General features: G+C 33.8%; 2 protein-coding genes across 3 annotated transcripts in view; both read right to left on the bottom strand.

The window, feature by feature from the left end:
• sergef (secretion regulating guanine nucleotide exchange factor) overlaps positions 1-7049 on the bottom strand; it is a 168593-nt gene extending 161544 nt beyond the window's left edge. Inside the window, exons 1-6 of one of the 2 annotated variants that reach the window (XM_056451743.1) lie at positions 6973-7049; positions 6690-6825; positions 5553-5708; positions 2720-2814; positions 2577-2637; positions 735-848 (exon numbers count right to left, since the gene is read on the bottom strand). In XM_056451743.1, the coding sequence (XP_056307718.1) occupies positions 735-848; positions 2577-2637; positions 2720-2814; positions 5553-5708; positions 6690-6825; positions 6973-7020 (610 nt within the window). In that variant the 5' untranslated portion in view covers positions 7021-7049. The remainder of the gene's footprint in view (positions 1-734; positions 849-2576; positions 2638-2719; positions 2815-5552; positions 5709-6689; positions 6826-6972) is intronic. The other variant, XM_056451741.1, reaches the window with a different exon arrangement.
• A 1256-nt stretch (positions 7050-8305) lies between these two features.
• tph1a (tryptophan hydroxylase 1 (tryptophan 5-monooxygenase) a) lies at positions 8306-25451 on the bottom strand. Its single transcript, XM_056451730.1, has 11 exons — positions 25307-25451; positions 17828-17965; positions 17538-17721; positions 17018-17118; positions 16876-16943; positions 16076-16272; positions 14195-14330; positions 13943-14069; positions 11717-11812; positions 11499-11632; positions 8306-8869 (listed from the first exon to the last, which is right to left on the bottom strand). The coding sequence occupies exons 1-11, from the start codon at positions 25400-25402 to the stop codon at positions 8695-8697; spliced, it is 1452 nt and encodes a 483-aa protein (XP_056307705.1). The 5' UTR covers positions 25403-25451; the 3' UTR covers positions 8306-8694.

The raw sequence follows: 25451 nt of genomic DNA, 5'->3' as shown, positions 1-25451 counted from the left end.
TGGGCTCTGTAGCTACAGTAGCCGTGGTGGGCATTTCTTTCTGTCTCGTGCTGAAACCAGTCGACCAATCGCAATAGACTGGGTGATCGGTCCAATCAGCGCTGATTAGCTTCGCACTAAGGAGGGGTTTGGGAACAAATTCATCACTGAACAATTCATATGGGAGTTGCTGGGATAATTAGGTAAAAATAAATGCAGATTATAAGACAATGAAAGTGTATTTTGACCTTGCACGCATATCAGCCTGTTGTTTGAGACCTTTAAAACCAAAATATGACCTTTTAAAACCTACCCATACCACCAAACCTGTCCCAGACCATACCCGTTTCCCACCTCAAGAGCACCAGAAACGTTCAACAATATTAAGTACATTGTATTTATATTTCAATGTAACTAGATAGTAGTTAAAGCCACTTAATATAAAATGGGACGTTTTTTTTAACTGTATTGACCTAATGAAGTGAACTAATGCACATTATTGTTAATCGTTATGAGATGTTGTGTGTTTTGAAATGTTGTTTAGCCTTTTATTGGGTGAAGAATCATATATGGTACCTTCACTGACATTGATTACAATTTAATAATTTACTGGGTCATAAAAGTTCAAAGGTCTTGTAATAACCAACAGTAGCACTCCAGGGATTTTTTTTTCTATGAGTGTTGCAATGAGTGTCCTATGAAGGGTTAAGGTTGATTAAGAATTAGGTTCAGTTGTGTGTGTGTGTGAATGTTACCTGGGACGAGGCAGGGCTCCTTTGAGGAAAGATGTGCAGGAACAGGCTGGGGATTCAACATTCTCTTAGCGTGACTAGACAGACCCGTTCCCCATTGATAAACACAGCCTGATGCTTTAGACACACACACACACACACACACACACACACACACACACACACACACACACACACACACACACACACACACACACACACACACACACACACACACACACACACACACACACACACACACATTTTGTGAAAAGTGGGTACATTACAGCACAAACCGTATATTGTATTGCCCTAACCCCACCCTACTCCTAAACCCAACCATCACAGGAGACAGTGTGCAGCTTTACTCTCTGATCAAACTCATCCTGTGGGATTTATAAGCATTTTGAGAAATGAGGATGTCACCAATGTCCTCATATTTCACCTCGTTTTTGTAATACCTGTGTCATACCTATGTCATTATACAGATTTGTGTCCTGATATGTCACAAAAACACGTACACACACACACACACACAATAAATAAATAAATAAATCCATAACCCATATTATTAAATGTCCAATTATACAATTAAATATATTTATGAAACATATTTTCAATATTCAGATCATATATTTTCAATATTTAAAACAAATTACAAGAATATTGTTTATTAATAATCCTATATTAATAATATACACAAATAGATTTTTCTTTCAATATTTAAAGTAAATATTACTTAAATAATATTTCCGAAATATTTAAATACATTACTATTTAATCAAATAATGCAGTATGATACTTAAATGAATTATACAAATTAAAGAGAAAAACACAACAGTTGAAATAAAACCTATACACATGTTCAGCATTTTAAAACAATAGACAGTACAATATAAGTACAATACAAGATGATTCTTTAAATATCATGATTTTTAAAAGAAATGTAAAAAAATTCTATAAAATTATATTATTAAATTATTAAATGCAACAAATAAACTTATATTAACTTTTTATTGATAAAACAAATATGCATGCAGAAGGAAGACAAATAATTAACCATTCTAATGTAGTTAAAAAAATAAAAAATAAATAAATAAATATAAATATATATATATATATATATATATATATATGAGCAATTCCAGCGTTATGGGTGTGACATTTGCAGTAAAATCTCAAAACATAAATTGACAGAGAAAGTATATGTTAACACTACATTGGAACATCTCTTTGTATTTTGCAAAACATCTGACCACAGAGTCAATATCAATCTGTAAACAATTTTTGTTTTGTTGAAAAATAATGTGTTATGGATTTGACGAAAAAAGTCTGCAAGTTTACAGTATACAACATACTTTGCAGAAATTCTGTGAATTAAACTGCACAACCAAAAATAAACTATGCTAATCAACAGGATAAGAGTGGGCTCTCTATAGAACAAACATGATTGATTTTTTTTATTTGACATTTTTACATTTATAAGGAAAAAGCTTGGTTTTGGATGTGACATCTCTCTGTTATGGATGTGACGGATGTGAAATTGTCACGTGTGTGACTTTTGTGAATCAAATATAATTGTTTGAAAACATCGACAGAGACATTTTTTAGTATTTTTAAAGCACTGTAAAATACAAGCCTACACAAAAAACGCAAAAAAGGTTTCACTATTTTGGCAAAAACTAAATTTTTTTCATGGCAAAGTTGACATTTGCATGGAATTGCTCATATATATATATATATATATATATATATATATATATATATATATATATATATATATATATATATATATATATATATATATATATACACACACATATACATACACTTTAAAACATATATATTTTATATAATATGCAATACCTGTGCTGGCTAAAGCATGTCTGAGTCCTGCAGCCACACTAGTAACCGGCTCATTGAAGCTCTGCAAGCAGAACACGTGATTTTATTTGATTACATTCCTAAAACACAGTCTGTTCTGCAGGCGTCTCAATATAATCTCCCACCTTCAAGAGTAAAGGCTCTGCTGAGTGTGTTTTCTCCACTGAGAGGCCCAGCTGACCGAATGCATTAGAGCCGCAAACCAAGACCAGACCATCGCCTGACACACAGATCAGAGAGCAGACATTCAGTGCTGAATTAAACAAGAACTACAATAAGAGCTCCTGATAAACCCCTAAAAAGAGACGCTTAATTCATTCATTTTCCTTCGGCTTAGTCTCTGTTTCAGAGGTCGTCACGGCAGAATGAATTGCCAACTATTCCAGCATATGTTTTACCCATACACGCTCTTTCACACACACACACATACGGTACGTTCATCCAATTGACCTATAGAGCATGTTTTTGGACTGTGGTGGAAACCGGACCACTCGGAGGTAACCCACGCCAACACAGGGAGAAACCACACAGAAATGCCAACTGACCCAGCCGAGGCTCGAACCAGCAACCTTCTTGCTGTGAGGCGACAGTGCTAACCACTGAGCCACCATACCACGCGGAGACACTCAATTATTATTATTATTATGCAAAGAGGTACACAAATGACATGGAATCAAATACAAATGAAAAACAGAGAAAAACAAAATACAGAAAAAAAACAGTCACGTAAAAGCCACTTAATTATAACCTTGCAAAAATTACTTTTATAGGGGGTTTAACAGTGTGTGAATATAGACGATTTTGAGGTATGTAAACAATAACAATGATCTTGACGTACTTGTTGTTTTACATTGTAATTTTCCATAGCTTCTGAGAAATGAAAAATTCCACATACTGATAAATAATGTTACAATAACTGTTATAACATCAAGTTATGATTGAATTGCCTCTTGTCACAGATATGAAATAGTTTGACAACAAACAGGAAATGTTTATGGGCCAATGACATCAACATATTGAAATGGTCAATAGCCAGGCTCTAATTATAAAAATTTATCATATTTTTTATAATCAATTAAAAAAATATATAAAATGTAGTTTGATTTGGTAATTTGGATTTATATGTATTATCTTTCTATTTCTAAAGATGTTAGGCGCCCAGACTTTTATTTTAATTAATATAATTTTCAATTAAATCTATTTTGTTCAAATGCACCAACAATTAGGCATAGGCCGGTATAAGATTCTGACGGTATGACAGCCTTGGATAAAAATATCACGGTTTTACAGTATCACGGTGTTGTGATCACTGCTCTAAAATATATTCTTTTTAAATGTCTGGGTAAAAACTAAAATCTTTTCCCCCATTTAACACAATATATTTTATTTTGAGAAACATTTAATATATTTTGAAGCAGTGAACATGTTAGGCTAAATAATTCAAATGAATCATTGACTTCTGCTGTTCATTAGTTTCAAAAACTCTGATTTCTTTACATTTTAAAACGGCATCTTTGGAGATACTGTTGTCCTAAAAAATAAAAAATAAATTAAAAAGTAAATAAAAAAATCGTACACATATCTTGGGAACGGTATTACAGAAAATTTTGGCGGTTTTAAAACCTTGACTTTTCCAAACCGCGGTATACCTTGAAAACAGTTATCGTCCCATGCCTACCAACAATTATTGTCTGTTCACTGAGAAAATAATCAAAATATTCATTTTCAACAAGGAGTGTACTCGTGTATGCTGAGCACTGTATATATTGATAAATACACCATTTATAATCACAAGAATTTCTTAATAAACAACATTAATAAAAACATTGTCACTTAAGATCTTTAAATTAGACAATGATACAGTAAACATTCTAATATTCTTCCATCATCTTCTTAATTTCCCCTTAAAAAATAAACAAATGTATCTAATGTTGTTTTATTTTTTTATTAAAATAGATCGAAATCGTCTTATATACAAGTTACAATTAGGTTTCTCTTCCCCTTTCATTAAATATGAGTGTGTAAGTTTTGTGTGAATACACTCACATGTGACCGTATCAAAATGTCTTGTTGCAATGTTTTCTAAAATTTGATGTTTAAAGATGCAAATGAAGCAATATTTAATTTCATGAATGTGATAACTTGCATACAGTCCTAAAGGCAAAAATCTGAACACAGGATGAAGTCATAAATGTTCAATGTTTTTGTAGAATAAAATATTTTATTTATAATGCAGATATAAATTAAACTGAAGTTTATTCTATAAATACTGTGGTGGAGTTCTGTGGCTCATTGAAGAAGAAAAAATCTACTTAGTCGCAGCCTTAAAAAACAAGTATTTTAATTGAAATCGACACACATAAATTCATAAAGTACCAAAAAAAAAAAAAAAAAACACTTACATTTAGTATTCTTTGCATTGAGTACTATGTTGTCTTTCCATTAAATAGTAAATTGGACTAAATAGTATTTATGAAAGGCCTAAAATCTCAAAACTGTAAGGTAAGTTTGTTTCCTTAATATGATCATGTTTGCAATGTTTTTTTATGAAAGCCATAAATAAAGAACATGGGTCAAAATTATAGATTATTCTTTTACAACAAAAAAATCATTAAAATATTAGGTAAAGATCATGTTCCATTAAGATACTTTGTAAATAACCTTCTGTATATGTTCAAAACATTTTGATTAGTAATGTGCTATGCTTAGCACTTCATTTAGACAATTTTAAAGTTGATTTTTTTATATTTAAATTTTTAATATATGCATTGTTTTTAACCCCCAGGTTTTCAAATAGCTGTATCTCATAATATCCTAACAAACCATGCATCAATGGAAAGCTTATTTATTATTATTTCAGATCAAGTACAAATCTTACTTTCACAAAAAAGTGCATTACTGACTGGTTTTATGATCCACGGTCACAACAAATATGAACTTGACACCCCAAACACTCACCTGTCAGGATAATAGAAAAGTCCCAGCCACAGGACACCTGCTGAACTCTTCCAAACCCAGGTAAGGGGCAGGTCTGAAAGGTCATGACCTCTGTCGTGTGACCGAGCCCTAGCTGACCCTTGTGATTCTGTCCACACATCAGCAGCTTGCCTGAATCTGTGGAGAATGAAGTATTTGTCATGTTTTTGTTGATAGTAATTGTAGTAAATAGTTTTTGAGTGATATAAAGTTTTCTTAAAGGAAATTTCTGGAATTTACATTTCATCAGAGGACATGATGAACCTTTAGAGAAGAAAATGTGTTTTGTTTTTAATTTGTTTATTATGTTTGGGAAATATCACATTCATAAATGTCAATAGAAGAAAATAATACCTATATTTTAGCATTTTAAGTCTGAGCTTTGTCATATTTTTAAAGAGGACCTATTATGGCCCTTTTTACAAGATGTCCATAGAGTGTGCTTGTGAAGTTTGAGCTTAAAACACCCCACAAAGAATGTTTTATAGCTTTCTGAAACGGCCTTTGATCCTAATTGTGCCATTTGGTGACTGTCGCTTTAAATTCAAAAGAGTTTACGCTATAGCTACAATTGCCTTTGTGTCAGCATAGTGGCAGATTTAAAAACAAGACTAAAGTTAATACATTTTTTATCATTAGAGGCTGGTTAAATTCACACACTGTTGCCACACAACTGTGTTCAAACCCCTTTAAAAAGTATTTTTGCATAATAGGTCCCCTTTAAAACATTAAAGAGTGCAGGAAATGCTCAATCCAAAAAGACTATGGACTACAGTACATTTTCGATTTTCTATTATAATTTGAATATGTTTTGTTATGGTTACTTCTTCAGATGTAATATGTCACATTACTGAATTCTTGTCGTTATTGTATATTGCGAAAGTGTTTCTGTTAAAAATATGTTGGATTAATAATAAAGAATAAAAAAAGAGTCTGAGGAGAATGTTGTTGTCATACTTCAACTCGACCACTAGAGAGCGACGATGTACCACAAATAAAAGGTCAACAAAAGTACAAAGAATTAATGTACATTTTTACTCATTTTAAACAACGCAATCTTACATATTGCTATTAAAACTTTTAATTTATATATTTATAGGCCAAAACAGGCCATGTAACCAGTGATGAGAGCCGAATGTCCGCCTCCTCCGGTCACAGCGCGGATCTGCTCCTCCTGCAGTCCGCTTTCGGCGCGCCTCGGCTCGGCTTGATCTTCTGTGTTTCCCCGCCCGAGCTGACCATAACTGTTGGCTCCCTGTGACACCAAATCAGACATGATTGTTCATAAATATAAATGTTTCGAATTCCTTATTTTATCAATAGAAAGTTCGCGTATTTGCGTGTATTTAAGGTGATACAGTCTTGTATAAATATGTGTAAATGCGGTGTAAACAAAACTTACCCACGTGTACAGTAGCGTTGCACATTTTGACAGCTGAACTCCTTCCATTAGATTTAGGCGCCAACTGATGACATCATCAAAATTATGTCAACGTCATCGGTTTTCCCAGATTTTAGAAATATTATTTGATAGAATGGAGATAAGCGTTGAAATTCACAAAATGGGCGTGGCTTAGCAGCATTTTTTATTAAAAAAGTCACAGATTCTTATACTTTGCTAAAATACATTTAATAATTAACCAACTAATAATATTAAACATAAAATTTAACACTATTCAAAATTAAAACATATTTCCAGTTTAAATTAAACTAGAATTGTAAATATACAATAAATACATTTCAAAATAAAAGGATAGCTACTAAATAAATACAAAAAAGTTTAATATTACATAATAATAATAATAATAATAATAATAATAATAATAATAATTAAACGAAGGATTAAAATATACATTTGAATTAATTTTTAAAATATAAAATATATAAATTTATAATTTAATCATATAATATTTTTAAAATAAATGTTATAATATAAATAAAAAAGTATATATTTATATAATTATATATAAATATTATATATTCAATAAGCAATAACATATGTAGACTTTGTTCATACCGATTTTCATCTTCATATTTAACATCTCGGTGAATTTATTGAAAATGTAGTCACGTGTCATTCGTTACTTTTCTCATCACTGCTCGTAATGAACAAATCACAGTTGATTGAGATGAACGCTTAATGAGTCCAATGAAATACTTCAGAGAGATTAAAGGCACTTGCTTGTCGTTTACCAGGTCGCCTGCTTAATTATAATTGTCATAATTTATAAAAAATGATTTATACAATCAAAGAATTATAGTTTCAACTTACTTATGTCTGCCATAAGACAAATAATGTCTAGAAATCCGAACAGACTTCGACCTTTGAGTGCCTCGAGGAACAACCGATGGGAGCAAAGAAGAGACGGTACACTAGTTTTGTAACAGTAGAAAAACATTGATTTATTTTGATTATAAGCATATGAACTCATTGCTAATAGTCTTTAGCCCTACATTTCTCCAGACTTGAACTTTCAGGCAAACTTCATTCTGAGATTTAAAATACTTATACAAACTATAAGCAGTTTTAAAGTAGGGTAATTTGTAAAAATATTCCTCAATTAATGTCAAATATAATATTTACATACATTTTTAATAAATACAGATTCATTTCTATCGCCTACTCCACGTAGACGTTCATGAATAAATGAATAATAACACAGAACTTACACTGAATCAACATTTCATTTCATAGACAGTAATACAAAACTCATTATATAGTATAAATACTGTGCACAAATAAAATAGAAAGCCAATTACTAAAATATCTATCAGATAAGGTGCCAAATTTTAAACAAATCAGGTAAATGCTAACTGAAACCACCAATAAATTAGCAGACATCAACTTTGACTAATAATCTCATCTCAACCGTATTCGTTGTGGTCACCATGCATAAATACCAGCTTCTCAAATAGAAATCACACAAATAAAACAAGAATTTCCTGCAAGCTTTTGCTGAATCACATATTAAATCAAACAAGAGCCAAACTAAAAATATAAATATAGGAAAAATATAGGATTTGACTTTGGTAGGTACATACAGCACACTAGTGATGCCATACATTGAAGTGTGACAAAACAAATGAACTTGTGACTGGGTGATTTGCTGGGATATGTAGTTTTTCAGACTCCCAGTTGTTTGTTTAGCCTGCTTAATGCATCTCCTATGATGTCCAGCTCGTGTCTCAGTTCTTCCACCACGTTGTTGATGCTTGTTGTGTCTTTTAAAACGTCCACGCTCTGTGTGTATGGGTTATAACGTACTGAAAATGGCCGCTTGATGGTCTTTGCAAATTCCCTGAAAGATTAAAATGCACACGTTTAATTTATTGATAATATTAATAAATAATATATAATATAAAAGCATTTTTTCCCATAAAATGAGACAAACAATTAAAAGAGCTAATATATATATATATATATATATATATATATATATATATATATATATATTTTTTTTTTTTTTTTAATAGTTACCCCATAATGACAATGTGAAAAAAGATTTTTTGAAATTGTTGCAAATTTATTAAAAACAAAAAACCTGAAAAGTCACGTGTACCTAAGTATTCACAGCCTTTGCTCAATACTTTGTTGATGCACCTTTGGCAGCAATTACAGCCTCAAGTTATTTTGAATATGATGCCACAAGCTTGGCACACCTGTGTTTGAGAATTTTTGCCCATTCCTCTTTGCAGTACTTCTAAAGCTCTATCAGGTTGGATGGGAAGCGACGGTGTATAGCCATTTTCAGATCTCTCCAGAGATGTTCAATAGGATTTAGATCTGGGCTCTGGCTGTGCCACTCAAGGACATTCACAGAGTTGTCGAGAAGCCACTCCATTGGTATTTTTGATATTCATTCAGGATGTCTCTGTACATTGCTGCATTCATCTTTCCTTCTATCCTGACTAGTCTTCCAGTTCCTGCTGCTGAAAAACATCCCCACAGCATGACGCTGCCACCACCATGCTTCACTGTAGGGATGGTACTAGCCTGCTGATGTGCAGTGCCTGGTTTTCTCCAAATGTAATGCCTGGCATTCACTCCAAAGAGTTCAATTTTAGTCTCATCAGATCAGAGAATTGCGTTTCTTATGGTCTGAGAGTCCTTCAGATGCCTTTTGGCAAATTCCAGGCGGGGAGTGACTTCCATCTGGCCACTCTACCATACAGGTCTGATTGGTGGATTGCTGCACAGATGGTTGTCCTTCGGTAAGATTCTCCTCTCCACAGAAGAACGCTGGAGCTCAGACAGAGTGACTATCAGGTTATTGATCACCTCCCTGACTAAGGCCCGTCTCCCCCGATCACTCAGCTTAAATGGCCGGCCAGCTCTAGGAAGAGTCCTGGTGGTTCCAAACATCTTCCACTTACGTATGATGGAGGCCACTGTGCTCATTGGAACTTTCAGAGCAGCAGAAATGTTTCTTTAACCTTCCCCAGCCTTGTGTCTCGAGACAATCCTGTCTCGGAGGTCTACAGACAGTTCCTTTGTCTTCATGCTTGGTTTGTGATTTGACATGCACTGACAACCCTAGACCTTGTATAGACAGGTGTATGCCTTTTCAAATCATGTCCAATCAACCAATTAAGCTGCTGAAACATCTCAAGAATGATCAGTGGAAACAGAATGTACCTGAGCTCAATTTAGAGCTTCACGGCAAAGGCTGTGAATACTTATGTACATGTGATTTTTCAGCTTTTGTATTTTTAATAAATTTGCAACAATTTCAATAAATCTTTTTTCACATTGTCATTATGGGGTATTGTGTGTAGAATTTAGAGGAAATAACTAAATTTAATCAATTTTGGAATAAGGCTGTATGTTGAAAAGTGAAGCGCTATCAATACTTTTCGGATACACTGTAATTTACTGTGCCTGGATGTTTTAAAGTATTAAAGTCTTAAAGGGACAGTTCACAAAAAAAATGTATATACTCACTATTTAATCACTCATTTCAAATTATTATGAATAATTAAAATATCTTCCTTTTGTGTTCAACATAAAAAAGAAACTCATAAACGTTTGAAACAAGGGAAGGGTGAAATGAAAATAGTGAGTAAAGTTTAATTTTGGGGTGAACTATCACTTTAAAAACGCAGGCAGATGATAAACTTTTACTCCATTATGATTAAAGTCTGCATTGATTAAAATCAACTTTAATCCCAGCTCAATGTTGAGTACTGAAACAATATATTGTGCAGCCCTATTATATATATATATATATATATATATATATATATATATATATATATATATATATATATATATATATATATATATATATATATATATATATATATATATGAGAACTCTACTGTATTACTATATGTATTAAATGTATTAATTTGGTATATTCATCCAATCATTTTTATTTTGGCTTAGTCCCTTTATTAATCTGGGGTTACCACAGTGGAATGAACCACCAACTTATCCAGCATATGTTTTATGTAGCAGATGCCCTTCAAGCTGCAACCCGTCACTGGGAATCATATATACACAGTCATTCACACACATACACTACGGACAATTTAGCTTTTCCAATTCACCTATAGCGCATGTCTTTGGACTTGTGGGGGAAACCCGAGCACCTAGAGGAAACCCACGCCAACATGGGGAGAACATGCAAACTCCACACAGAAATGCCAACTGACCCAGCCAAGGCTTAAATCAGCAACCTTGCTGTGAGCCGAATGTGCTACACACTGCGCCACCGCGTCCCCTAATTTGGTATAATTATTTTAATAATAATGATTTTTTATCAATTAAAAAATGTATAAATATATAAATCATATTTAAAAGTGGAGAAAAACTCTTTAAAACAATATTTCTTACTCTTTTAAATTAATCTTAAACATATGACATATGCACTAAATGCTTTTTTATTGCCAAAAATGTAATAATTTTTCAACTTTTGGATTGCACACCTCATTTTGACTTTTGCTTCCTCAAAGGAGTCTGACATGAAGTAGACGTCCTGAAATGTGGTAATGATGCACTCCTGTTTGCAGGTCACGTTGGGGTCAAAAGGCAAGATCCTGGCATTTCCGGACAGTGCATGCTGAAAAAAATGAAGAAAGCTCATCATTAAAAGGTAAAAACATGCATTACACATAATACAGAGAAAAGCATTAGTGTTGGTTACCTTCAGCTCGCTGATAGAGGACAGCAGACCTGCTCCATAAGCTCTCAGTTTCCCTTCCTGCTTACAGAGCCCGAACTCCACAGTGAAGAAATAACACTGAAATATAATAATACATTTATGTTTATGTAGCAACTTTAAAAATTAATTCTCAAAGAGCTTTACATTTAAAAGATACAAGGATAGTAGAAAGAGGTTATACACAATTATATGGACATAAAACAAGTCAGAAACACTGTAAATACATATCAACATATCAGCGTGCCTAATATTATAGGGCAGTATTTCTGTCACGATCACCAGTGATCTAACCTTCATAGATCGCTGGAGAACATTCACATTTACATGTACTACAATCCTGCCTCCATATGGACTACAAGTCCTGTCAGGCACTACACACACACACCTGTTTCAAGCTTCCTTTGATTAGACTCACACAGCTGAAGCTGCTCATGGACTGATTACATTCACATATATACAGCTCCCTCTGACACCCTCATTGTTGAACAGTTTTGTAAACATTACGACTCGTTTTCCTTGCCTTGTCTTGTCGTGTTTTTGACCCTCGCCTTGTTTGTTTGTTTATGTTGCCTGTTGCCTGTTGCCTGCCTGTATTGCCTATCGCCAGTGTATACATCTGTTTGGTCCTGATTGTGACCGTTACTTGCCTGAGCATTCTCAATAAACCTGCGTTTCGATCTGCACTCCCTTGTCAGCGTCCCACTTCACATTACAATTTCATATATGACAGTGATTATTACACATTATTACAAGGCTGTCTGAAATACTCGATTCTGAATGGTCAGTCGCCACCATTTTAAGGTATGTTATCCCAAGATAACAACCGTTAAATAACACTAGCTCATCCGGGAACTATTTTGACCGTCAGTGAATTCCTTCAAATGCTGCTTGTTAGTCACGCCACTGTTTTTAACTGTTTGGCGCCATCTTGTGAATGAATAAGGGTCGAATGTATGCTTTATTCAGCCAGTTTAGTTTCTGTCAGCTTTGCATTTTTGACTATTTGGCGCCATCTTGTGTCTCAATAATGCGATGGTTAATGTATACTCCATCAGCTGTTTTAGTTTTTTCAGCTCTGAGCTTTTGACTATTTGGTGCCATCTTGCGACTGAATAATGCGCTGGATAGTGTATACTCTATCAGCTGTTTTAGTTTCTGTCTGCTTTGCATTTTTGACTATTTGGCGCCATCTTGTGTCTGAATATTGCGCTGGTTAGTGTATACTCCATCAGCTGTTTTAGTTTCTTTCAGCTCTGAGCTTTTGACTATTTGGTGCCATCTTGCGACTGAATAATACGCTGGTTTGTGTATACTCCATCAGCTGTTTTAGTTTCTTTCAGCTTTGAGCTTTTGACTATTTGGCACCATATTGGGACTGAATAATGCGCTGGTTAGTGTATACTCCATCAGCTGTTTTAGTTTCTGTCAGCTTTGCATTTTTGAGTGTTTTGCATCATCTTGTGTCTGAATAATGTGTAGGTTAGTGTATACTCCTTCAGTTGTTTTTGTTTCTTCCTGCTTTGCATCATTTACCGTTTGATGCCATCTTGTGTCTGAATAATACGCAGGTTCGTGTATACTCCATTTGCCGTTTTTGTTTCTTTCTGCTTTGCGTTATTGACTATTTGGTGCCATCTTGAGACTGAATAATGTACTGGTTAGTGTATACTCCATCAGCTATATTCGTTTCTGACAGCTTTGGGTTTAATTAAAGATTTAATAAACTATTATGACTCAGAACAATGTTTTGTGTCTAATTTTTATGTTTTGTGGCAAGTAACCCTGTATTATGCGGGATAAAGTACATCAAGGATGGTTTATCTTCAGTTTATTATTCAACATACGACATGCCGATAATCCTGTCAGGCTATATTCTGCCTGGATGTACTTTATTCCTAACCTAATATCCTTAAAGGGACACTTCATTCTAAAATGGAAATTCTGCCAACATTTACTCATTTAAGTTTCTTTCTTATGTTGGACACAAATGAAGATATTTGGAAAAATTTACTTCCATAGTTTTTCCAGCATTCTTCAAAATATCTTCTTTTGTGCCAAAAAAGAAGCTGATAAAGGATTGAAATCACTTGAGTAAATTGTGAGTAAATGTTCCTTTTTAGGTGAACTATACTATTAGCTTTGGATTTGTAGTATATTAGCTACATTAGATATATTAGCTTTGTAGTATATTATTAACTGATTACTTACGGTGGCAAGTTTCTGTATGGAGTCATCTGAGGCTCCCAGTGAAGCCAGACCAATCTCCTGACTGAACTGAGCAAAACTGGGCTCCGCCAGAAGAGGAACGTGTCCGAGCAGCTCATGACATGTGTCTCTGAAACAGACAGACGTGCTTAATTCACCACTAGATTCAAGTTTGGTTAATCAGGTTATATGTGTACATATGTGCAAATCAATTAGGTGCAATAATTAGTTTGATAATATAATCTTTATACTCACGGCTCAGGTGTGTAGAGCGGGTCTGAACTGTGCCTGACATACTGAGTGCAGTGAAAAACGCGGAAAGCCAATCCTGCCAGAAAGTCTCGAGGAGACAAATATCCCGCCACAGGCCTGATGGTGAAGCCTGTTCTCTCTGAAACAGACAATACACCGCATTATTTAAATTTGTTCACAAATAATACTGCATTTCACATTATGGGTTGCATTTCCAGTTTGGTAAAAGCATTTCATGAGATCACACTTAGATATTGCTTGATTTTAATAGCAGATTTAGCATGCTGTCCCAGGTATAATTGCCGTTGAGTATAATGCCAATGACCGAAAAAAATGGTGAACAAAAAAATGGCTGTGTGCAAGCATTGTTTTACATGTATAACTATGACTGCACATCTGCGGCGTCATCACACAGCAATATCACTGTCTGAAGGCAGGATAGCAGAGAAGGTAATAAAGTCCTCCAAAAAACAACAATCCCTCGCTGAATCCTTCAAGCAAACATACCAAACTGGTTCCGAGACAGGCATAAAAATAACAAAGGCAGTGGGGGTGTTCATTGCTAAAGATTTCCAGCCATTTTCGGTGATTAGAGATGTGGGCTTTTGTTATCTTATAAAAGCACTTGATCCAAGTGACCGTCTCGCACTTTTTTCAGCACCGAGATAATTAAGATGGTTTATTTACATTTACTGAAGTACATATATGTTTATTTGAAATGGTCAATTCATGTTTATTAACTTCACATGTATGTTTATTTTCAAAATGTAGGAATTTATCTGTTCCCCAGTTTGAACATTGGTACTACCAGCAGCTGAGATTTCAGTGTAAATGTTTTTATACAATATAGGAAAAAGTGTACTTTTTGGGCTTTTAAGTAAAACAAAGGTGTATTATAATAAATTGTATTAATTTTTTTCTCCTTACTGTTCCTATTGCCTAAGCATAGAATAACAAAAGAAAAAATATTGTGTCAAGCCATCAGAACCGAACCGAAAACCGTGTTAAAAAACCGAGGTATGTATTGTACCGTAGGCTAACTGTATTGTTGCATCCTTACAATTTACAAGCATATTTTGCTAGCACACATTGTTGTTCATTGGGTTATGTTAATCCAGTTTAAGAAATGTTTATTTTGGTAAACTTCAATCAAAGTCTGAGCATTTGCTTCTGCGTTTGGATTGGCGGTCCTTCTCTGATGAAGTTAATTTGACGCTTCAGCCACAATATTCTTAACCACGCCCCTCTTACCACGCTATGAGGGAATGATGTGCAAAAAGTGGGAAGTTCATCAACATACTAAAATAAATATATCAGGACTTTAAGCCCTACTGAAAAAACAGCTTTAACCAGCCTAGCCAGGCTGGGAGCCCAGCCAAAACCAGCTATGTCCAGCTTAAACCAGGCTGGTCAAGCTGGTTTTAGCTGGTTTTAGTTGGTCATTTTCCAGCCTGACCAGCTAAGACCAGGCTGGAAATGGCTGGAAACCAGCCTGGAAGTGGCCAAAACCCCTCTAAAACCAGGCTGGTCAACCAGCTAAAACCAGCCAACCAGCCTTGGCTGGTTAAGCTGTATTTTCCAGTAGGGAGTAACAACAATTATTCCCTTTCACGTTCATCTACAAACTCGTAGACTGAAAAACTAGGTAAAAACTATGAAAACCTATGAAAAACTATGATCAAACCTATTCAGTGATTTACCACTGGGATGCAATATGAGTGATTAATTAATTTTTATATGTTTTGAAACAGTAATAACATCACAAATCCCTATTTACTTAATACACCTGACCTTGCAATTTGATACGCCCTTCAAACCAAGGCAAATTTTCGAAGCTTGCATCAGCAGTGCATCAAAAGAAAATCACCCAAAACAAAGCCTGACCTTTGAGGAAGCGTGAGACGTCCTCCAGCTGAGGGATGTTGTCTTCACGGGAGTCACAGTGTTTGATGAGCAGCGGCAGGTTCTTCAAGTACTCGCGGCACGCGTGTGAGGGATAGAGTTTATTCAGCTCTCTGAACACTACGCCCCACGTCTTCACCTCCTCCTCAGTGAACTCGATACGGGGGATAGGATCTCCACTGGCGGAGGAGAAAAAGCCTGAGTTAGACTTCAGTTCATGAGTTCACATAGATGTTTTAAGAAAACTCTGTCCTCATTTGCTCATCCTCACGGCATTCCAAATGACAGAGTAGCTATATATAAAAATGATGAAGACTAATGTAATAAATATGAAAATAATTTGATAAATTATGAAGTGAATTTTGGGCAGCACAGTGGCCGAATGGGTAGCACAATCGCTTCACAGCAAGAAGGTTGCTGGTTTGAGCCCCAGCTGGGTCAGTTGGCGTTTCTGTGTGGAGTTTGCATGTTCTCCACGTGCTTGCGTGGGTTTCCTTCGGGTGCTCCAGTTTCCCCCATAAGTCCGAAGGTGAATTGGCTAAGCTAAATTGTCTATAGTGTATGTGTGTGAATGAGTGTGTATGGATGCTTCCTAGTGATGGGTTGCAGCTGGAAGGGCATCCGCTGAGTAAAAACATATGCTGGATAAGTTGCCGGTTCACTCCACTGTGATGACCCCAGATTAATAAATTGACTAAGCCGAAAAGAAAATGAATGAATGAATGAATGAGGTGAATTTTGGGTGAATAATAAACTCTTACTAGTATATTTGTTAAACTCACTGTTTGTAGCTCATAGCCAAGTCTGCAAAGTACTTTCTCCTTTTGCGATAGACATTGTCCTTGAATCCCTATAAAACCAGATGAACAGTGAGTGACTGATTACATCACACTGATATCGTAATGATAAAATTATCACACTTACAGGATGATCTGCATCTAGATCTGATCCATACATCAACACACGGTTCGCACATTTATCCAGATCTGAAATCTTCTTCGGAAACCACGGCACATTCTCCATCTCTACAAAAAACAAAACAAAAAAATAATAATTTCTTATACAGTAGCATAAACAGTATGAAATATAAACAAAAACCTGAATAATATATTTGGGTAGCACTTTAGTTGAAGTACCCATTCTAACAATTAACTATTGGCGTATTACCAGCCTCTTGTTAAGATATTGGCTGTTGTTATGACTTATAAAGCATATATTCTGCGTGATCTTATTACATCCTTAATCCTACCTAATACCTAAACCCAACCACTACCTTACCTAACTATCAGCAGCAAATTAAGAATTTATTAATCTAAAAGTCATAGTTCATAGTTTATAAATAGAAATAATTGTACCTTAGAATAAAGCGTGATACAAAAAATAATGCATTGACCACTTTTTTTATTTATTAATTTAATTAATATGAATAAAAAAGGTTTCTTACCGCTTTCCTCTGGCAGCCGGTTGTCAGGCGCATCCATCTCCACCACGTTAACGTGTTTTCTCAGCAGCTGAATGATCTCGTGCAGTTGTTCACGGTTGCTGTCGCAGTCCACGAAGATTTCAAACTCTGAGTTACGCCTTTTGGATTTCCGGGACTCAATGTGCACCAGGTTTACATGGTTTTCCTATAAAGAATGGTTAAATTTAAAGCATAAACTCTACTAAATCTAAAATCTAATAAACATTCATAAATATTCAAGAAAACCCAAATGAAATGAGTCCTCGCATTACCTGGAAAAGCTTTAGAGCCTTGACGAGCCCACCGACTTCATTTTTCAGGGAAAACACAACTGCAGCCCGGCCTCTCTCTGAAGACTCCGTTTTGTTGTCTTTATTCTCCTCGATCTTCGTGAAAGCAGATTTGTTCATCTGTAAAATACAGACGGGAAACCTAAATAAATATCGAGTCATTTGAGTGTAGAATTAAAGGTTCACCCAAAAATGAAAATATTTCATTTACTCATCATTTACTCGTCTTTCACTTCTCAAATACCTGTTTAAGTTTCTTTCTTGCATTGAACACAAAAGAACATATACTGGACAATCTTGGAAAGTAGCAGCCACTGACTTCACAATCTTCAGAATATCTTCCTTTGTGTTCATAAGAATTTCATAAAAGTTTAGAACCACTGGAGAGTCGAATAAATAGTGAGGACATGTACGTTTTTGGGTGAACTACCACTTTAAAGGTCATCAACATTTTTTGAAAAGACAAAACAGGTATTTTAGAAAAAAGCAGTGAAAAAAAACAGAAGTGAACTCATTAATTTATGATATTAAGATGCGTTTATATTTGGGAGAGGCTTGAGGTGTACCATGACAGTAATGTTATATACTTTAGCTCATCCAAGAACATGATTTCTGCAGGAGTCCCGTAGGATGAAGACTACAGTTCCCACAATTCCACACTCAGTCACTCTGTCATCAAAATAGCATTAATTTGTTTGTTTCTTGTAAATACCCACACTCTAGTAGTAAAAATTACATAATGTTCCTTTAAAGGGCGCCTATGATGCAAAATCAACTTTTGGAAGCTGTTTGGACAGAACTGTGTGTAGGTATATTGTGTTATTTTGGAGTGATATAAACACAACAAGTCTGACGTTTCCTGACGGAAAATAGGAATTTTCTGACGTTAAAATAGGACCCAAATCCAAGTTATTTTGAGGCCTACTGTAACCTGACGTAGGAGTGCGTTTTTTCCCGCCCATCGAATTGATTGGCACAAGCGTAATCATTAACATGTCTCCATAGTAACACATATAAACATGACCACAGAACAGGATTTGCAAAGAAACTTGGATTAAAAGATCTGTTCCAACTCTCTGTGATCATCTGCACCTCAAGAATGAGTATTACAAGTTTAAAACGTTTAAAACATAGCATGTTTGTAATAAAGACAGTAAGACAGCCATGTAATGTCAATAAACGTGTGTGTGTTTGTATACTGAAAACTTTATAACAGCATTTGTGTGTGACTCATCATTTTAGAAAGGCTTGAATAAACTCCACCACAAATACATCAAATAAACTTTCAAGAGTTCACATATGGCTATTACTTTATACTGATTGCTAGTTTGGCATGCTGTCCCGGGAGAGAACCCTGAGCTCGGAGAAAATTGAGCCCAGGGCTCCCACCTGGTCATAAAGCATAAAGGGGGTCAGAGATCGGGAAGTTCTTGAGATCTCCCCCTGTAGAAGGAGGATAATAGCCGGGAACATGGTGTGGATGGGAGATTTTCAAGTCGAAAATGCTGGGAGTGAAACAAACTGGGCTATTTATAGAAGGCTTGGATTCACCTGATTGGTTTAACGTTGATTTGTGATGCGAAACCGGCAGTGGTCAATCATAGCACGTGATCCTCTCGAAATTAGTTTGTTAAACTTTAGTACTTGGTATTTTTGACTAATGAGCTGGATTTCGGCTTCATCTTTTTTCTTTTTTAACTTGTTCAAACTACTTAATTAAAATGAGCTGAAACAACACAATTATAGAGATTTCATTGGGACAACTTAATTTTTTATGTTCAATCCACATAAGTTTGTTAAAAGTGTTAAGTTAACTTAACCGATTTGTGTTGGGACAACATGAATGAATTTTGTGGAACCCTGCATTATTTACAGTGTGTTTCATCAGCAAGTGGGAGCTCATTTGCATTTAAAGAAACAGTATACAAAAACAGCTACACATTGCTTTGAGCTCAAAATTGGCACATTCTGTAATGTATAATAAATAATCTGATGGGTAGCTGAGACTTTATACAGACACATTCTGAATACCCCGAAGACTTAATTTACACCTTGTGGTGAGTGGTGGAAAGTAATTAATCTCTTAACACTTGTGATTAGACCATCAAAAATGTATATTTCTCTATCGAAACGAATCCGAATTTTACACTCCATTCAGTGCTTCTGTGGATCATTTTGTGTGATAATACTCTAATTTTCTGTGTTTAAAAACAGCCAAACAATCTGGCCCTTGATGTTCATGTGGAGCAAGAACAACATCAGCCCACTTTAAATCCAGCACTAAGTCGTATTGAAGACTTGTCAATCAGATCATGTGGATTAAAGATAGAGTGTGGTAAACAACACTTAATCTCTTAAGAGCACACTTTCAGCTCTGTGCGTACGTCCAACAGTCTCAAACAAATGATTTAAAATGGACTTTACCATTTGTCAAAATAAACCCTACCATTTTTTCTCAATGGTTTTTAACTCAGTCAGGAGTTGAATTCAATTCATCTTGATTTCTATAGTGCTTTACAATGTAGATTGTGTCAAAGCAGCTTAAAATAGATGAAGTTCTAGTAAAGTGAGACTGCTTAAGTCCAGATTTCACAGTTGACGTTCAGTTTAGATCAATTCAGTGTAATTTGCTGAAAGCCAAAACACTGAAGATACGGCAATACAAATCCAACAATACGAAGAATTCAAAACATGGAGTGACTTTTACATTTTCTTTTGAGGCACTGGGTTTTGATTTGAGTCATTTTTACATTGTAAAAGTTTTTAGATTTAAATGAGTTTTATATGTAAGAGTTGCTCATATATGAGGGCCCTGCATTTAACTAGTTGTGAACAGGTCATCGGATTAAATGTGCTGGTGGTTCCTGCGTCAGTTCAGCGGTGGGAACAGCGACAGTCATCATGACCTGCTTAACATAAGCGCTAACAGAGAGACAATGAACCAGACCTTTACCAAGGTTGCAGACTGTGGATTAGGTTCAAGAAATCATGCTGAGAATTACGATTAGTAATACATCAAACCATATGTTACATAGGAAGTGCATGCATGATTGTACTTTTACACTTGTAATTCTATTGTAATTTATTATTTATTCAGTGAATCTAGCATTTAATTAAATATTAAAAATGCTATTTAATGCATTTCATGCTTTAAACAATAATAGCATGACAGAATTTCTATCAGCTTCTCTACCAGCTGTTTAACTTTTGTTAACTAAAATTAAAACCATACTGTTTAGTTTTTTTGTTTTTAAAAACTCAACATGATTGCTACAACCAAAATAGAAAAACCAGTTTAATCATTTATAAAAACTATAATAGTATCTCGGTTATACAATTGCATTGCTGGCAATAGTACAAAAATGCTAAAGAAGCAAATTTGGTATTGAATAAATAAATTGTATTGAACAGTGTTAAACAAATAATAATTAATAATTGATGTCTACCTCTGCTGATAATAAATAATTCATAATTAGCACATTTTACAATTAGTGCATGTCGTGCTTTTATTTAAAATTAAGAAAACATAAATTTATCCTTTTCTTTTCCTTCAAAATAGCAATTTCAAGTGACCCCAAAACATATCTACAAAACTATAATCTTGTAATCTTCTAGCTATATTTGTTTTATTAATAATACAATCTGTTTAAACAAAATCCTATTAAAATGAAAAAAAAAAAAGACAATTAAAATGAGTAATTCAGTGATACTAAAACAACACGGCTTGCTAAAGTTTAAACAAAACATGTCCAGAAAATTTGTATTAAATAAATAAACCATCAAATCGTACACTGTAAAAAAGCAATTAGTTAAAAAAGGGAGTAAACTCGTTGCCTTTAAAATTGACAAGTTGTCTTAACTTAAGAAAGAGTAAATCCTTTGTAACTTGAAACTGTTAAGTTGGCTTAATTTTAATAATAATAATAATAGTAATAATATATATATATATATATATATATATATATATATATATATATATATATATATATATATATATATATATATATATATATATATATAGAGTTAATTTCCTCAATCATTTTAAGGTAAGGGTTTACTCACTTTTTGAAAATTAAGTCAACAAATCACTTACAGCTTAAAAAATTAAATTAAAATTTATATTTAATTTAAAAAAATTATTTATGAACTAAAATTTTAATTTATAGTACAGGGCACAATCAAAAAAATGTATTACTTGTTCAAACTACATATTTAAAATGAGCTGAAACAATACAATTCTTGAGATTTTGTTGGTACAACTTAATGTTTTATGTTTAATCCACTTAAATTTGTCAAAACTAATATGTTTACTTAATTCCTTCATGTTGTCCCAACACAAATCAACTGTGTGGAACCCAGCATTTTTTACAGTGTATTTAAAATGAGCTGAAACAACCCAGTTCTTGAGATTTCATTGGGACAACTTAATTGTTTTATGTTCAATCCACTTAAATTAGTAAAAATTTGTAAAAACTAAGTGAACTTAATTCCTTCATGTTGTCCCAACACAAATAAATTGAGTGGAACCCTGCATTTTTTAGTACATACTGTAAAAATGCAGGGTTCCACTCAATTTATTCATGTTGTCCCAACACAAATTGAACACTTTTAACAAATTTATGTGGATTGAACATAAAAAAATTAAGTTGTCCCAATGAAATCTCAAGAATTGGGTTGTTTCAACTCATTTTAAATCAATAGTTTAAACAAGCAAAAAAAAAATTTTGAGTGCACTGAAAAAAAATGCGGGTTTCTACACAGTTAATTCATGTTGTCCCAACACAAATCAATTAAGTTAACTTGACAAATTTAAGTGGATTAAACATGAAACAAAAAAATTTCAACAATTGTGTTGATTTAGCTCATTTTGAATAAGTAGTTTGAACAAGCAGCAAAATCCTTTTTTTTGAGTGTGTTGATCATTTAATTACAATGAATTGAACTGAACTTCTGAACTCAGTTAAATCCCTGTCATCTACTGACCATGTTCCTTCTGTCCCGCATGTGTGAGAGTAATCGCCCCTGTCCTCGTCTTCCCGACAACAGGATCCCCGACAGCATTAGTGCATTGACTGCGTCCTGCGCTTCACCGTCTCGCTTTCACAAAGACAGGCCAGTGTCTGCCGTCTTAAAACAATCCCATTTGGAGAGCGAGCAAGCCTATTATTAGAGCCCTCTTGCTTTAATCTAACTGTGGGATTAGGCTGCAATTAATCGCTCTTCCACGCACATCTTCACTTTAGATAAAGTACTGTACATCCAGGATCCAAACATGTGTGAACAATGCTGATGTGTTAGATGAAAATCTCAATGGAAAGCTTTTGTGCATTTGGAGACTTTTACATTATTTTTATATAGAAATATATTAAAAACAGCAAATGTCTGATTCTTGCTGAATACATTTATTTTTTGACTTATTTATTGTTTAAAAAGCAAGCAAACCAAAAGACATTTCAGAAAAGGTTGCTCAGTGAAAGCCTACATTTGCATTGAAAATATAAGAAATTAAAAATGAACAAAAAGTCTAAATATTGAAAAGAATAATTTATTTTTGAGTCTCTTAAGTTAATCAAGAGTTCATTTGCTTCATAAAAATACAGCTGTATTTGTTAAGAAATATTGTCACAATTTAAACTTACTGTCTCTCCCTCTCTCTCTTATTTGTTTTATTTTGGCTAGAATAAAAGCAGTTTTGAATTTTTTAAATCCATTTTAAGGTCAAAAGTATTAGCCCCTTTAAGCAAATTTGTTTTTTTTTTCGATAGTCTACAAAACAAACCATCATTATACAATAACTTGCCTAATTCCATCCCTGGTTCTATCCCTGAGAGGGAAGAAATCACTTTCCCGAACTCTCGCATTCAATCTGCCCAGTTGGTGGAATGAACTCCCTAACTACATCAGAACAGCAGAGTCACTTGCTGTCTTCAAGAAACGACTAAAAACTCAACTATTTAGTCTCCACTTTCCATCCTAATCTGCAACTGCCTCTCTGGCTATACCACTAACTTTACTCTCTCTCTCAAAAAAAAAACTTTACTAATGCTTTGCTTCTTAGACTTTACACACCTGAAACTTGCCTACAGCCCTTATTCACTGTTGCTCTTATAGTTGTGTAAATTGCTTCCTTGTTCTCATTTGTAAGTCGATTTGGATAAATGACTAAATGTAAATGTAATTACCCTAACCTGCCTAGTTAACCTAATTAACCTAGTTAAGCCTTTAAATGTCGCTTTAAGCTGTATTAAAGTGTCCTGAAAAATTTCTAGTAAAATATTATTTACTGTCATCATGACAAAGATCAAATAAATCAGCTATTAGAGATGAGTTAGGGGGCTAATAATTCAGGGGGGCTAATAATTCTGACATTAACCATATATATATATATATATATATATATATATATATATATATATATATATATATATATATATATATATATATATATATATATATATATATATACAGTATTATATTTGTGGATAAATATTAGTTTAGTCAGTACTGAAGCCAAATCTGGAGCTAATCTAACAAAATAACTTACAATGATGGTTCAAAAATGAGTTGCCCAAATTTATATGTCAGGGAAAAATATTAAATAACATTTAAAAAAAATATAGCAGAAATCAGAAGAAACAAAATAATATATAAAATTTTGCTGAAATGTTTTTGTTGAAATGTTTTCTTTTGCAATATTTTGCTTGAATTTAATTGTATTATCTTTCCATTTCTAAATTTGTTTGGTGACTAAAGTATAATTGTAATAAATATATCTGTTTAATAAATATGTTTTGTTCAAACACACCAAAATACATTGCCTATATTCACTGAGAAATTAATAAAAATATTCATTTTCAAAATGGGGTGTACTCAATTATGCTGAGCACTGTATATTTCAAAGAATTTTCTGCATCATTTTATGAATATTGAACGATTTTGGTGATGATATCATTTAATGTTTGTGTGGAACATGAAATAAAAAAATTTCTCCAGATGTTTTAAATCAATATATAGCCAAAATAAATAAATAAATAAGTAAATAAACAGAAAGAGAGAGAAAAGTGTTTAAAATAAAACATTTTTGCAACAATGTTAACATTTTTAACAAGCATTTTTGTTAATATTTGTGTGGATCATATAATATTTTTGTTTCTCCAGAAATGTGAAATCATGTATAGTAAAAAAAAGGATGTAAAAAGTTTATTTGTAAATCTAAAAACCTTTTTGCATCAGTGTAAATATTTTTACACAGTTGGTTTTTATCAATTCAATGCGTTTTTGCAGAATAAAAATAATTTAATAAAGAAATGCGACGTTAAATTTGACACCACAGTTTGAAAATCAAATTGAAAGTGGCATTTCAGAAATCGATGCTTCCTGGAAATTATAAAGACATAAATAACATCAAATGCTCTAAAAGCAATTCCACCTGTTGAGTGAACGATTCCTAAAAGTGCTTACTTCATTATTAAGCTGCTTCTCCTCCAAAGTCAGTCCGAGGTTCATGGAGTCAAAGGATCTTCCCCTGCGCGGCCCGTCACTTTTACTCGAGTACATGCTGATGTTTGCTGATGTTTAAACGAGCCGCGGATCTTTTAACCGTATG

This window comes from Danio aesculapii, chromosome 25 (genome assembly GCF_903798145.1).
Source record: "Danio aesculapii chromosome 25, fDanAes4.1, whole genome shotgun sequence".
NCBI lineage: Eukaryota > Metazoa > Chordata > Actinopteri > Cypriniformes > Danionidae > Danio > Danio aesculapii.
Note: the sequence above shows the minus strand (reverse complement) of the source record. Positions and strands in the feature narration are given on the sequence as shown.